At 40.6% G+C, this 16,856-nt stretch overlaps 1 protein-coding gene across 1 annotated transcript in view; it reads right to left on the reverse strand.

The window, feature by feature from the left end:
• Positions 1 to 16,856, reverse strand: part of MYO3B (myosin IIIB) — a 373,850-nt gene that overhangs the window by 155,779 nt on the left and 201,215 nt on the right. The window contains exons 23-25 of the mRNA XM_029933308.1: positions 9,780 to 9,859; positions 2,516 to 2,593; positions 264 to 469 (exon numbers count right to left, since the gene is read on the reverse strand). Of these exons, the coding sequence (XP_029789168.1) occupies positions 264 to 469; positions 2,516 to 2,593; positions 9,780 to 9,859 (364 nt within the window). The remainder of the gene's footprint in view (positions 1 to 263; positions 470 to 2,515; positions 2,594 to 9,779; positions 9,860 to 16,856) is intronic.

Consider the following 16,856-nt stretch of genomic DNA (forward strand, 5'->3'; position numbering starts at 1 on the left):
ACCAATTCTATATCTGGAGGTTTTAGAATCTAAGGATATATATATAACATACAAAAGTCTACAGACATTTTAATTTTTTTAAAGTGATCAGAGGGTGCTTCCTCTGCCTTCCAGACTACTGCAATCCAGTTGGAGCAGAATAAAAATGCAACAGTTAAACAACTAAATGGCAATACATGTTAGGAGTAGCATTCCCAGGGGACAGGGATAACCACAGCACAGCCATCTTTAACGTGATGTAGATCCCGAGACGCTGGCCTGACCTTTTCACAAATTCTTCAAAGAGGATGCGGTGGGAGTACCCCTGCCTGCGGATGCTGACTGTCTCCAGGATCCCTGTGGAGCGGAGCTGGGCCAGCACGCTCTCTCGGGAGAACTTCAGGGCCTCTCGGTCATCATTGGGTTTAATGCAGCGCACGAAGTGGGGCTGTCCGACCACCATTTTAGAGAGCAGATCCATCAGAGAATACTACCAGGGGGGAAAAATACACATCAAATGAGGTCACCACAAACATAAGGGATAATTACAACGTAGGCCTACAGGGGCCTCTAGAGCAGTTTGTTGGCTTACAAACAACTCATAGACCTTTTTGAGGCCAAAAAAGAAACCAGCCATAGGAGGTGATAATATAAGTTTGGATGAGTACTTATAGCTGCCTGTGGATTCAAAAGCATTCTTTACACATCACCTAGTGCAGGCAATGAGCCTATGAGGCAGAGACATAGCTAAGATCATGCTTGGGCTACTCTAACTCGATCACCGGAATGAACCTTTGATATTCCAAGGCAATGCTGCCCAAATTGTACCTATAATTAAAATGTCTAGCTTTTAGAAAAGGGGTCAGTTCCTTCTTCAACCTAAGAACCACCCGAAAGTCTAAGCAAATCTACAGATACCACTGGTAATGAAGCAGAAGAAAAAGAGGGCAAAGAAAACTGGAGAAAATAAGACTATAATGACGACTGACTAACACACATGGAGTGGCTGGAAGGGGGCGCACAGAAAGGGGGCATGTGGCAAAGCTGAGCAGTGCTTGCGCAGGGATGGCCTCAACTGCTCCCCTCAGGGGCATCCGATTTTGGGGCTGCTCTTTTGGATATACCTTCAGGGGCAATTACAAGCCACACAGGAGATCAGTCCCATTATTCCATTATCACACCTCCTACTGATCCAAGATGCTGTTACCTACTTGCCAATGTATCCTGTTTCTCAGAATTAACATCTGGGGGCCAGTATTTTGAGGACACCAAACTGGTTGTCGTGGGTATATTTCTGAAAACCCGTAAGAGAGAGGTGGCTTTTCATGAGGGAGGATCTCTAAGATCTTGAAGATGATTTCACAGGGTTGTTCAGAGACTCCAGATCCCATGACACACACAGCCTCTCCCCTCAAGACACTAGGAGGATACAGCCACCAATGGGGATGAGACCAGGGTGCGTCTCAAGATAAGAAATAAGTGACAATTAGAAATGTCCAACCATGAGAGTGATGAGGCAGGAGCTGAATGTCCGCCTGCTAGAGAAGTTGTAGTAGGCACTGTTGCATGGACGGACTGCAGGGCTCAAAGGGCTCTGAGCCCAATTTTAGTCTACTTCTTAAGCATAGCTGGCTAGGCCAGACTTCTTGGCTCTGGATCTTTCTTGAACTGACGAGCTTCACATAGGGACTTCCACTCACTGCTGGCTCTGAAGTGTTGTCCTTCAGTCTGCCTTGGCAACTGTAGCTCATGACCATTTGCCCTCTCATCCCTGGGGATCCCCTTCTTATCGTTACCCCACCTGACAGCCTGAGACCAGCAATGCCAGCTCTGGCCTCATCACACGTCCACTACATGATCTCTAAGAGGCTTCTAACCCAAGTGCTTTAAAATTTGAAGATAAACAAACGTGTGCAAATTGGTACAAAGCTCTGCACCCTCTCTTACCTATATAATGTGCATGTAACAGAGCCCTTCTAGGCACAACATTTTACTCAAAGGAGTCATTTTACTAAATGAAGTATCAAGAATTGGGGCAGCAGAGACAGGAAATGGTTGGGCCTTGCCATGGATCAATTTGATCTAGGAAAATAAAGTCAAAACCAAGACAGGTTCCCTCAGGATCTGAACTTAATAAGCCACCTTCTGGAATTTTATTAACTATTTTATCTTTCAGTAAATATGCTGGAAAGGTGGCTGGTTCCAGAAGCTTTAAGGCCAAGAAGCAGCTCAAATGCTAACAGAATCTGTACATTCAATGGATAGGGTTATGTGTCAGGGACAGAGACCCTCCCCCCCACCCCCCCGCCCCAGTAGACACGTGGGATTTCACCCGATCTTTCTGGAATCAGAGAACATTATACTTGCAGGTAGGTTCCCCACCACATTTTTCTCTCCCTCACACTCCCACCTTTCTTAACCGACTCTTGTGCTTTGTTCTTATTTCAATGATTCTATTATATCTGGGCCTTTTGTGGGAAGGGTTGGCAAGTCCCTTCTGGAAATAGGCAGAACAGAGATCAAAAAGACTCCGTACCCGGAAGTAAGAAGCCATGGTCTGCCTCTTCATGTTGGTGGTTTCTTCCGGATGCCGTATCACCTCCAGAGTGTCCACCTGGAGCAGGGGCAGAGGGAAGTGGTTTGGGGATACAGACATTTTCCAGCTTTTCCAAAATCTAAAAGGCTTTTTGGTTAAATATCTGAGGGACTTTGAAGTGTAGAACCCAACAGTGCATACTACGGAGAGAAGAGTGACGACTTATAAAAGAAAAATAGAATTTGTACTGTTCAACTCACTTGAGAAGGACAACACTCTGCAAAGTACCATATGGTCTCAGTGTAAGCACCCCTCCCTGTTATTTCTGATGTTCTAATGGGCTCCTGTTAAGTTCTCTAATAATGTCACATGAGACCAAATATTCCTTAAGAGAAAACTGGGCAATGACCCAGGAGGCTGGGTGATTATAAAGACATGGGCCCAAGGCCCAGTTGGAACCCCAGGGAATTAGATGAGCTCCAGTCACCCTCTTGCCATTGAACCCTGCCCCTGCCACCACTCCTACCTCCCCTGACCCCTGCAGGCTGGAGCTTGGGATACAGCTGTTCCCAATCATCTATTCTAACTACTTAGGCTGACTAGAAGGAATTTATGAATGACAACAAGTGTAGGAGACAGCCGTGTTTTGTTACCAAGTCTCAACAATAAAAACCCTGCTCCTACACAAAGCTATTTGGTTCGCAGAGAGCACGGTGGCATTTGAGCAGCAGCCTCTGCCATGGCAGCCTCCCATCTGCTCTGAACAGGTGGCAAGGGTAGGAAGCAGGAACGTCTGAACTGGAAGAGGCTGCTGTCAGCAAGTATGTTCTGCTTGGTGGACTACTGTCCAGGCGGCCACGTCCCCATGGCGTGTGGATGTCTGCGGCCTCGTTCAACAAAGTGTAAAGTGGGTGCTAGAAGGGATGAGGGCATGGGGGTGGGACAACGCATGAGGCCTACCTTGACAAGTATTTAGGAGACTGTCCAAAATGGAAGGAGACACTTCAATTGGTTTAAAGAAAATAGGTTTATTTAAGAACAGGAATTATTGGGGACTTAAGTTTTCAATAACTAGAAAAGCAACCTAAATAGTGAGTAGAAAAATGGGGATATCTCTGCGTGAAGTGATGTCAGGGGGCAGCGCAGCTTCCTTTTTCTAGGCTGCATATTGGATGAATTCCCAAAGCCGTCAGTTCATTTGTATGCAGCTGAAGCAATGGTGCAGTGGACTGTAGATTGACTTTTTAATTTTTTTAATGAGAAAAGAGGAAATGGAAGCTCAGTGTTGAGAAGGAAGGCTGTTCTATTATAGAAAAGGGAAAAACAAACACAACACACCCGCCCCCACCTTCAGAGACTCTACTGCACTTTCTCTATGGGCATCTACCAGGACCCACTGAAGGCTCTCTTCCCCCATCTCACCCCCATCGGGAGGATGGAACTCAGAGCTGGTCGGGTTTGAGGCAATCAGGACTGAAGGAAAGAGGATCTTGTGTAGAATCTGTCTTCCACTGAATTGTAAATTCTAAGGTTTCTTGAACTTTTTTCTCCTTTTTTCTTTTCCTCCAACCTGACCTTCATACACACGTATACACACATATTCTAAACCTGGGAATTTCTCCACCACTTCCTTTCATGCAGAGGAACTCTGTACTACATTGAACCTTGCTTTTCCATTTTCATTCCTTCCCTTTTTATTCAAACTAGTGAGTGCCAGCCCTTCAGGCACTAGGGAACAGGCAAAAAACAGCTTAAAAACGCATCCATATTTCTCTTAGTAGGATTTACCTGTTACCTTCCCTCAGAATATACAATGGGCCCTTGCCATTTGAGGATTAAACAGTTTAGTGATCAAAAAGCCCTTGATGGATATTAATTCTGCTGGGACATAATTTAAAAGGTACAGTAACTACTGTTTTCAAGATCAGTACCTATCCTCTGCAGCAAACTGGAAAAATACAGAATGAAGCACTGATTTGCACTCCAACAGTTATAAGGCTGATGGGTTCCCATATCTGACCACCCAAGATGACTTTAAGTTCTGTCTTTCTATTCACATACACATTAACTCTTGAAAAGCAAGTAAAAACCTGTTTGGTGTTACATACAACCTGGAAGTGCTAATGCTTATCCACAGTGATTTGACAGCACATTTAGTACTATATTTTAAAGAACAAATAGCATGCCATTGAGGTATTTTCTAATTTAAGAATCTGGAAAGATCTTGTGTTGGTCAAGAATCTCTTGCATTGTCACAGGGTTCTTCTGCACATGGAGTGGATCTAGAAAAGGGAATTTTGGATAAGAAACATACCAGAAGTTGAGTCTCTTGGTCCTTCAAACTAGGAGACTAGGTGCAAACCTCCTCTCCGCACCAGGTCTACCATGAAGTCCAAGGAACCCCCCCTAAATCAAAACTAAAACAGAAGTAAAGGCTGTTGTCTGACCTAAGAATTTATCTTTCTGAGTTAATTTAGTTAATAGTAGCCTCATTTAATTAAAAAAAAAATCTCTTAGAATTCAGGAAGTAGATTTCATTAGAGATATCACCCAGCAAATAGTTCATCCCAAAGGTGAGAAATTCACAAGAACCAGTCTTCTCCAAAGTATCTTATAAGTTTTTCCCTTAGATAGGAGGAAAAGATACTAGAAAAGCTTTCCTAGCCGCACAGGATACATGCTATAGAGAACAGAGTTTTGGGACTGGACACACCTGGTTGAGACTCTGGTTCCTCCACTTACTACCTGTGTAGACTTGGGCTTGTTATTTAAAAAAAGCCTGTTTTCCTTATTAGTAAAATTGGTTAGTAAGAGTTACTGACTCACACACATACAAGAAGTGATATCAGTTTCCCTTCCATTATTATCATGATTACCATTACTGATTTCGTTTTAGTTTTGTGATGAATGTCAAAGATGCAGGGTTTTCTTTAATGACAGATGACAGTACTAGTACCCATAAAGCACAGCAAGGAGATCTTCTTACTTATTGGTAGAGGAAATATTTCCAATGAGACCAATTTTCAAAATGATCAGTAGAACCTATATTCTGGACCACACCATTGTCTGTCTAACCCAGTATCCTTCTCCTCCAACGCCAATTTCTACAACATTATAAATCAACTGGAGCTGAGAAATCATGCTTTCTGCCCACATGACAAGTGTTCTGCTCAATTCCTTGTGAGAGGTACTGGTTAGTGTTCAAAGTAGTTCTGAGTGAGCTTTATAAACTGTAACACACCAAGTCCAAGGAAATGAGCAGCTTTCAGTACAGGTACGGACTCTACACATGGGCTTTTGATAGCAAAACATGAGTAATAAAAAATCTATTGTTCCAATGTAAAATCATGGTAGTAACCACTTTGCCTATATTGTCACTCAATTCTCAAAATGACCTATGAGGTTAGTACTATGATTATTCCTATTGTACATATGAGGAGATTGAGGCTCAGAGATCTTAGGAAAATTTTCCAGAGTCCCTACAGTAGCTAGTAACTGGCCATGTCTACATCTGAACCCGGTTCTCTCTGATTCTAAAACTTTACTTTTTAAACGTTATATACTGCCTTTCTATGTGATTTGACAGAACTTATAAAATTGGTCCAAAAGCATTATTTTATTAAAAAGACTTGCCTCATCTGTCAACTAACTTTACTCTAGGATAAAGACACAGATTCCAAAAAAGTCTCATAAACTATCTAGATTTCAGCAATAAATGAAAAACTGATCTTTTTCTCAGTCTTAGTAAATGTCATTATTTGCATCTTGAAACCTTAGAAGTACTTCTACCCATCTCCTTGACAACATCTTTCGTCAAGAAGTTTTACTGCTATCAAATAACGTGCCCACCCCTTCAGGAAGAAAGCCCTGTGACATCACTCCTCTCAAAGCCTCTGCAGTCCTGACTGGAAAACAAGACTGGCTTTGACACCATCCTAATGTGATGGTGCTGGATGTGTTGGAGCCAGCTTCCTAGAAGACCACCTCTGCTATTTTACCTTGGATAAATCAGAGAGTATAGAGAGATGGGGAATACTGTGCTGCTATTCTGGGTACGGAAGGCAGGAGAATGGGGTCCTGGCACAACCAAATAGCTACAAAAGCAAATTGAGGAAAGGAAGGTAACATGGGCTGGTAGAAAATATTGAAGTCTTAAATCTTTTTGTTTGTGATCCCTTTTAGAATCTAGTGAGAGCCAACGACCAAAAAAAACCTACACGAATACAGTTGATCCTTACTTTTTGTGGATTCTATATGTGCCTTTTTAAGTTGTTTTAAGGTTTATTTATTTTGAGAGAGAGCAAGCACATGACAGAACAATTGGGGGAGGGGCAGAGAGAAGGAGATAAAGGATCTCAAGCAGTCCCCGCACCAATAGCACAGAGCCCAACGTGGGACTCGAACCCATAAGCCGTGAGATCATGACCTGAGCCAAGATCAAGTTGGCTGCTTGAATGACTTCACCACTTAGGTGACCCTGTATATGCCTACTTTTTAAAATTTATTTGTAACCCCCAAATAAGAACCTGTAATGGTTTCATAGTCATCCACAGACATACAGAGTGATGGAAACTTTGATCAGCTAATGTACATGTTTCCAGCTCATGCTGAACAAGGTGACATTCTGCCTCCCTGTGTCAGTGCTCATGCTACAATCAAGTGTCCTTTTCCAAGTTTACTTAAGTGCATGTGTTTTGCATTTTTGTACTTTTGGCTAATGACTTCACCGTTTCAAACAGCCCCCAAGAATAGTGCTGGAGTGCTATCTGGTGTGCCTAAGTGCAAGAAGGTTATTAAGTACCTCATAGAGAACATATGTGAGTTGGATAAGCTTCATTCAGATATGAGTTATAGTGCCACTGGCCTTGAGTTCAATAACACAAATACTGTAATTAAAATACGATTTTATACAAAGAAATACTGCATGTAATTATTTGTAAGAAATATATATTAAGTAATGTGCCTTTAAACAGAAACACACAGGGGTGCCTGGATGGCTCAGTCGGTTAAGTGTCCAACTTCAGCTCAGGTCATGATCTCACAGTTTGTGAGTTTGAGCCCAATATTGGTTCGAGCCCTGCATCAGGCTCTGTGCTGACAGCTCAGAGCCTGGAGCCTGCTTCCAATTCTGTGTCTCCCTCTCTCTCTAACCCTCCCCTGCTCACGCTGTCTCTCTCTCTCAAAAATAAAAACATTAAAAAAAAAAACAGAAACACACATAAAACAAGATTATGTATTAATTGGTTGACAACAATGTTGCGACCAGAGGCTTTAGGAACCTAACCATGTATTTCCCCTAGAGGCAATGCCTCAGTGTGTGCTGATTCAGTACTCACAGCAACTTTATGGAACATTAAGTTTTATGAATAATAAGAAACAATTGGGGTGCTCGGGTGGCTCAGTCAGTTAAAAGTCTGACTTCAGCTCAGGTTATGATCTCATGGTTCATGGGTTTGAGCCCCGCATCGGGCTCTGTGCTGACAGCTCAGAGCCTGGAGCCTGCTTCAGATTCTGTGTTTTCTTCTCTCTCTGCCCCTCTCTGCTCACTCTGTCACTCATGCGCGTGCGCACAGTCTCTCTCTCTTTCTCTCAAAAATAAGTAAACATTATGGGGAGCCTGGGTGGCTCAGTCGGTTAAGTGTCTAACTTCAGCTCAGATCATGATCTCACAGTTTGTGAGTTTGAGCCCAACATTGGGCTCTGAGCTGTCAGCACAGTGCCTGGAGCCTACTTTCGGATTCTGTGTCTCCCTTTCTCTCTGCCCTCCCACACTTGTGCTTCTCTCTTTCTCTCAAGAATAAACATTAAAAAAAAAAATAAGTAAACATTAAAAAAATAAGAATCAGCTGTAGCTTACAAAATTTTACATGTAATAATATCAAGAGGTTCTACTATCTTAGAACCATTGACACTACATGTGAATCTCTTCTAGGGATCCATATAAATTATATCCTAATAGTCTTAATATCTTGCCATAAACTCACAAGACTGAAAAGTTGACTAATACTTGGGGTTATAATAGCAATATGGGTAAAAATATTATTGCTAATAAAAATGATCTGGGTCTTATGTGTAGGTAAGTCTTTTGTTCTCAAAAGATATACAGATATGTATGTTTCTATTAATTCTGAGATAATATTCAACAGTATTATGTGTGGCTGAATTTATTATTCTTAATTAAATAATATTCAATGTAAATAAAAATACATGAAAATTCAAAGATGTGATCTATTTTTTTTATTACTCTATCACCTTTCAGATCATTGGTTTTTGGTAGGATTAGTAGGAAGAATGGGACAGTTAAAAATATTTTACAGTAGAATATTAGCCTTTCTAACACTCTCTTTGCACAGACAAGTACAGTGCTCATTTTTCAGAGGGCAAAGCAGAGTGATAAAAAATGGTTTGGTTTCTCTCCTCTCTGCTGACGCCCTTTGGTCCCAGTTATCCTCCTCTGTAGGTTAGAGATAGCCTCAAAGACAAATGGTTTATCTCTTTCTAGATAGATGTTGTTTTCAAGTGTCATTGTTCTGTATCTTACTTAAGTGATCTTTCTGAGAACCATGTGAAGGTGAATACCCACAGTGGCATAGGTATTATTTTGAACTGAGGACATGTGAGATTCAACACTTGCAAGAAGAGGCTTATTCTAAACCCCCCTATTCTGGCTAAAGACAGGGCCTCTCACAAGAATCCACCTGTCATAAACCTCCTCCCTGGCAGTTTCAAACCCTGCCATGGGAGACTGACTCCTATCACCAGTGGTGAGAAATGAGCACTGGGATAAGAAATTGCTTAAATAAACACTTGCAAAACTATCATACCTCCCATCTATTCTCCTAAGGGAACATTTGTTTTTCTCAAAAGTCATTGTTCTTCCAGAAGTGTCTTTGTCCCCCCATTTAGCCCCTGTAAGCCTCAAATTCTAACTACCCCTTTGAGTCACTTTTTTGAGTGAGCCCCTATATGTACATGATTAAAATCTGTTTTCCCCCCTGTTAATCTTTCAGGTTGAGTTTAATTCACAGTCCCCCAAGAACTGAAGCTAGAGCGTATAGGACAAATTTTCCCTAACACAAGATTGTAAGGATTCCATGATGATGTTCCAAATTTTCTAATTCCTGATTTCCTAAATGCCTTCCATCTTGTGACCTGATGGCCCCAGCAGTGTGCCAGATAAACTAAAGTTGCCTACCCTAGGACTGTCCCCAAAGCAGGAGCACCCTATGGTTCTGGTTATTTTGGGTACAAACCTGCTACTCACCTTGGCTCTTCCAGCACTGAAATGTGGAGGCAAAGATCTTGAAGCTGCTGTTATCCTAACCCTTGTCTGGGCCAAGTTACCTAAGCAAAAAAGAAAAAAGAGTTAAAGTGAAGGAAAAGTTAAGGAATAGTATTATGAGTAGTTTTTCCCTTTATATCCTTGTATTTTTATTAATTTTCCAAATGATCTGCTTGGAAGATGAAAAATTTACAATAATCTGAATTTTAAAACCTTAATGACATAAGTTATAAACAAATTAAAATAATTTATAGGTTATAATTTATGATAAAACAATTTATATAAGTTTCATAAGCAAAAAAGAAACAGAAAAACTCTCCAATTCACTCAATAAGCTAGGAATAGAAGGAAATTACCACAACATAAAAAGGATATAAATGAAAAGCCCAGAGCTAACATATTCAACAGTGAAAGATTAAAAGTTTTTCTGCTCACTCTCACCACCAACTAGCAGCAAAGAAAGACCAATAAATGGTCTCTGTTCATTGGTGACATGATCTTATATATAAAATCCTAAAGATCCCACCAAAAAACCTGTTAGAACTAATCAATGAATTCAGTAAAGTTATAAGATATAAAATCAGCATAGAAAAATCAGTTACGTTTCTATGCACTAATAATGAAACTTTGAAAAGGAGGGTAAAATGCAATCCCACTTACAATAGCATCAAAAAGAATAAAATACTAAGAATAAACTTAATCAAGGAGGCAAAAGACTTATACACTGAAAACTACAAAACAATTCTGAAATAAGTTAAAACACATAAATAAATGGAAAGACATCTTGTTCTGTGAGAGGAGAAGAATCTTTCTCCTCTGCTCATCTTAGGTTTGTTTCCTGGGGCCCTGCAAGTTAGACAGACAGAAGACAGTTTAACAAGAAAGAAAACAAACAGAAGTTTATTACTGCATGCATCACACACATGCACAGGAGTACCCAGCAGTGAGTAACTCAAGGGGTGGTTAGAATTGGGCTCACATAGCATCTTAATAAGAGAACAATAAATTTCCAGGTAAATGACAAGACAAAAAAAGAGATCTTTGAGTTTCTAGGGGTAATAAATAATGGAAAGGTAAATATAAGGAGAAGCCAAGAGAAGGTGAGGGCTAGTTAGTAAAGTTTTGTCATATAGACAGATTCCTCTGGTGCTGTCTCTGGGCTGATAAGGATCTAGAGGTGTCTCTGGTGAGTAACTTTTGTCCTTCCCGATAGAGAAGGGTGGGGGGGGAACACGTCTACAAATTTATGTCTTGCTCTTATGCAAATAGGGGGAGGGCAGAGAGCTTTTCCTGTATCTGCTTCTTCTCAATTGCTGTCAGCTCAATATAATCTTTTGCTAAAGTGGCATATTTTAGGGTGGCATATTCTATTACCCTTTACTGTGTTCATGAATTGAAAGACCTAATATTGTTAAAATGTCCATTGCTACTGAAAGAGATCTATAGATTCAATGCAGTTCCCACCAAAATCCTAATGTATTTTTAAAAAACAAATTAAAAAAATAATCCTAAATTTCATCTGGAACTACAAATGCTCCAAGGTTACAAACAGCCTTGAGAAGGAAGAGAAAAGCCAAAAGCTTTGTACTTCTTGATTTCAAAATATATTATAAAGCTACAGTAATCAAAATAGTATGGTTCTGGCATAAAGCCAAACATATAGACCAATGGAACAGAACAGAGTCCAGAAATAAACATATGATATATATGGTCAAATGGCCTTTAATATGGGTATCAAGATTATTCATTGGGGAAAAGGCTGTCTCTTCAACAAACTATGCTTGGAAAACTCAATATCCACATGTAAAAGAATGAAACTAGACCCCTATCTTACACAAAATTCAATTCCTATTGGATTAAAGACTTAAATGTAAAACCTGAAACTATAAAACTCCTAGAAGAGATTATAGGGGGGAAGTTTCATAACATTGATCTTGGCAATGATTTCCTGGATAGGATATCAAAAGCACTGGCAATAATAGCAAAAATAGACAAGTGAGGTCACATCAATTAAAAGCTTCTGTCAGGAAAGGCAACAATCAACACAGGGAAAGGGGAACCCACCACTGGAAGAAGATATTTGCAAGCCATATGTAAGGGGTTAATTTCCAAGATCTATAAGGAACCCCTACAACTCAACAACAAAAAAATAACATAACCTGATTTTAAAATGGGCAAAGAACTTGAATAGGCATTTCTCCAAAGATGACATAAAAATGGCCAACAGGTATATAAAAAGATGCTGAACACCACTAAGAATTAGAGAAATGCATATCAAAACCACAACATGATATCACTGTGTACTGTTAGGGTAGTCATTATAAAAAACATCAATAATGACAGAAAATAACAAGTGTTGGCATAGATATAGAGAAATTGGAACCTTTGTGCAATGCCCATGGGAATTTAAAATGGTGCACCCAATACGGAAAATGGAAAACAGTATGGAGGTTCTTGAAAAAATTAAAAATGGAATACTATGTGATCTAACAATTCCACTTCTGGGTATTTATCCAAAACAACCGGAAACAGAATTGTGCCTCCCATATTCATTGCATCATTCAGAACAGCCAAGCAGTGAATACAAATGATACAGTCAACAAAGAATGCATATAGAAAATGTGGCATATACCTACAATGGAATATTACTCAGCCTTATAAAGGAAGGACATCCTGCCATTTGAGACATACAGATGGACCTGGAGGACATTATGTTAAACGAAGTAAGCCAGTCACAGAGAGACAAATACTGCATGTTTCCACTTATATGATGTATCTAAAACAGATAAGCTCATAAAAGCAAAGAGTAGAATGTTGGTTGGTAGGGGCTGAGGGGACAGGGAAATGGGGAGTTGATCCTCAATGGGTATAGAGTTTTCGTAATGCAAGATGAAAAAGTCTAGATATTTGCTGCACAACAATGTGAATATAGTGAACAATATTGTACTATACACTTAAAAATGTGTTGGGAGGGTAGGTTTCATGTTATGGTTGTTTTTTTTTTTTTTTTTACCACATTAAAAAATGTCTGGAACTAGGGCACCAATAGTCTTTGAAAGAGATGGATATACAAGAAAAAGATGGTGGGAGTTTTCCTGAAAGAGAAACTGGCCAAAAAAGAACCCGACTGTGAAGGTTTTAGATGTGGACACTGATTAGCAGACCTGGCAGTATGGGTCTCTCAGCACGTAGAGAGAACACCACACAGGGAACCAGGTGACACACAGAATACGGGCAACAGCCACGGAGTCCTGAGCTGATGGGTCTTTGCATCTGTCATGGGTGTGACCTTGAACAACTTGATTAATATCTCAGAGCCTCAGTTTCCGTATCTATAACATGAAGATAGTACTACCCCATTCTCAGAGTTGTCGTAGGCATTCAGTGAGGGTAACTCATGACAACCACTCTCACCGTGGGGTTGGTACATGGTAAGTGCTCTCTTCGTGTTAGTCAGCACTAATTATTATGTTATTATTATTATTTGCTGTGAATACTTCACACAGGTCTCAAAGCAGAGAGCAGAAGGCAAGAGAAACCCAAGGAATCTTACTAATTCGCAACTGTGAGCACTGGTTAGTCACAAAACAGATGAACGGTGAGAAAAACGTAAGGCAACCTCCCACTTTGAACCTTGATCTCTTGGCCACTCTGATTCCCAATGCTTTTTACCTTTAAAGGAGCTGAGTGGCCTGCTCAGACGCTCTTCTTCCCTCATACCCACCCATCCATCCGTAATCTCCCCTCCTGTCCCTAGCCTCCCAAACTAAGTGCTTGAAAAGAGCTGTTTCCTTTTTTTACCTAGGATGTCATCTGATTCTGTAGCAAAATAAAAAGTTGTCAATGAAAGGAAATGCTGCAATTTGTGCACAGGCAAGACACTCAAGATTTCAAAGTTTTTAGCAAGTCTAGCACAAAGATGTCCAAATGTTTTCTCTGGCGATATCTTCAGAGGCTAAACTGTGATTAATAGCCCAGAAAGAACCCTTTGAAGCAGGATTGGTGACATCAAAGTCATAATCCAGGGGTGGCAGGAGCTTTATAATGAGTGGGAAGCATTTTAACACATTTCAAAGGATTTACAGCATGAATAAACAATAGACCTCAGCAGATGCACGACACATACCTTTCAGAAACATAGCCTATAAGAAGTTTCCATTTTAATTTAAATGTAAATACAGTGCTCACATTTGTTTCAAAGCCTCCTCCCTGCTTCACCTCTAGACGCCTCTTTGGTGAGGGATGCCTTACTGCCCAGCGCACCCTCCTGCCTTCCCCAAACTGTGACCACTGACATGTGCTGAGGAGAGAAAAGTCAAGTCAGAGGCATCTAATGGAATTTATATCCCATGTTGGAAAGGGGTTAAGAAAGAATCTGAAATGGAGCTTACAATGATCCTGCACAATTTCTCTGCTTCTAACTTAAAGAGAAAAGGACAAGTGGTCTGAAGACAGAGCTGGAACTTTTAAATAATGGCAATTTCCTGTCTGCTTCAGAGGATTTCACCTCTTGGAAAATACCCAGGACCCATGATTTCACCTTCCTAAGTTGCTTCCTAAGAATTGTCCAAAATGATGGGTTGCTGTTTAATCACGCAGTGAATTTGGCTTCCCTCTGCTGCCCTCTCCGGTTCACAGAATGTTTTGCAGGGTCCCAAGTGGTGACTGCTAGTGGGCATTTGTGTGGAAATTTTTCCTATTTTAATTTTCCCTAACCCAAGGTATAGGTTCATAAACTAATAAATTACTGCAAAGCAATGATGAAATGTAAAAGTCTTATGTCAAATTGCTGTCAAAAAGGAGGGGCAAGTAAAAAAAATCAAATGTTATAGTTCATCTGCTACCAGAAGTTATCTGAAGAGACCGGAGAGCTGAAACCATTGATCCAACAGTCAGTCTGGATACAGAAAACCTAAACCACACTAACTATCTACAGGAAAACGGCCTCGTATCATCCCTGTCTCCATTAGCATGAATCTGTTTCCAGGCTGCGGTCTGACTGTTCATTATAGGAACTTCCTGAAAGACCTAAGACCCATCAACTCTTCAATGGAAAACATCAACTATGAGTTTATCTCTATGATTCTATGAATCTGAGTTCAAAAATCCTCACCTTGCTTTTTCCATAAAATCGTAGACTGCTGTTTTGTGATCCTTACTCAATCCTAATCAGCCTCCTCACTTTGAAAGACCCCCCTTAAGAAAACTTCTCTCTCATTCAATTCTGATCCTGCTTTTCCTTCTCCAGGACACTGACAAAGCCTTGAGAGGTGGTGACTTCCCTTACCGTGTCAAGTAACAAACTCTGCTTTGTCTCATCACCAGGTTGTGTACAATGTTTACAAAGTCAGCGTGGGATAGACCTAAGCTGGTGTGAAGCCTACTGTGATCGCAGTGTTCTAATTTCAGTAACAACACTGTAGCTATTAAAAATGCAAGGAGTCAAATTCGGTAGTTGTATAAAACATACTATAGTATTTTGTATGCAAAAAGCTTGTTTTTCTACATACCTATCTATCCTAAATATAATATGGATTTGTTATAGATTTAATACACTGAGGTAACTTAAAACAGCTACAAAAATATATATGAAACAGTTATAGGAGGCCAAGAGAAAAGTGTGTTGTTAGATTTCATTCTGCAGTTACTCTCTCCCCTGGCATTCATCTATGGCTTTGAGTATTAATATCAATAAGTGGGCGGGGGGGGGGAGAGTTCCCAGCCCACTTAATCTCTCACAAAAAGAACAATGATAATATATCGAATGGGCTGTAGTTTTGTGAACGGAAGGCAGCAGGAGTAAATAAAACACACAAAGCCTATCCTCCCATCTGTTTTATAGAATAAAGATGCACAGATAACAAATTCACGCTCTTTTCTGAGTGCACAACCTTACCTTTAAAAACATGCAAACAGGAAATTCAAAGCCCAAAAGAAACCCCTTTCTCATTCCTGAATTGGCTTTTAATTGGCAGCTGTCTGGCATCTTAGGAGTTTCTGCATAATTAACACCTCTGGACTATTCTGCTTGAAGGAAGCCAAACCAATGTTTTTGCTGCTTTCTTTTTCATTTAGAATGTGAACCACGGCTTTAAGGTTTGTGACCCAGTGATTTCAAAATTGTAGAGCTGAGGAAAAATAGTAACTCCTTCTTTCCTCCTTTAAGCTTTAAAACTCATCAACAGGATGTCAGCCCAGCAAATAACTATACTGAATCATGACAATTCAAGGAGGTAACAAGGCTCCCCTCTCCCAATTTGGTCAGTAGTGGAGCTGAAGCTCTTTGTTTTCTGCATTTTATGGCCACATTGGCAGAAGCTGCCAGTTCAGTCTCCCCATAGGCAAAGACAGCCATGTAAAGCAAAAATTAACAACAAAAAACTCTGAGTATTGTCTGCCTTCCCCACATTCTGGTGGAGTTTGCTCGTAAATGACAGGGCATGTGTTCACAAAAGTACTGGAGCCTAGACTGTTGATGTCTATCAAAAAAGATCTGACGCATTCAGGAAAAAAGAAAAATGAAATTCACATACACAGATCTGCCAGCCCCACTGGTCACTGACATGGGAGATTTATTTCAGCCTCAGAACAAGATCCACAATACAGCAGAGGAGGTTTTAGTCCAACCAGGGCTGGTCCTGGACAAACTGTAATTTAGGTAAAGGATGTATTCAAGTTTCACACATTCCTTTTTTTAAAAGTTTATTTATTTATTTAAGAGCGAGAGAGCGAAAACGAGAGCGAGAGAGAATGAGTAGGGGAGGAGCAGAGATACAGGAACAGAGAGAATCCAAAGCAGGCTTTGCACTGACAGTGCAGAGCAGATGAAGGGCTTGAATCCACGAATCCTGAGATCATGACCTGAGCCAACTCAACCACCCAGGCACCCTCAAACATTCCTTTTCACACCCCCATTTCCACTTCTGCAGGTGCAACATGGCTTTAATGCTGTATCTCTACCCTACTCCAACAACCAGCTCCCCCGATTTCCTTGCCCCACTCTTGAGCTCTACAAGGCAGTGCAGACCTTCTCTATCAAACCTCCCCTATGTTCCAAAT

The sequence above is a fragment of the Suricata suricatta genome, chromosome 3 (assembly GCF_006229205.1).
Source record: "Suricata suricatta isolate VVHF042 chromosome 3, meerkat_22Aug2017_6uvM2_HiC, whole genome shotgun sequence".
Lineage (NCBI taxonomy): Eukaryota > Metazoa > Chordata > Mammalia > Carnivora > Herpestidae > Suricata > Suricata suricatta.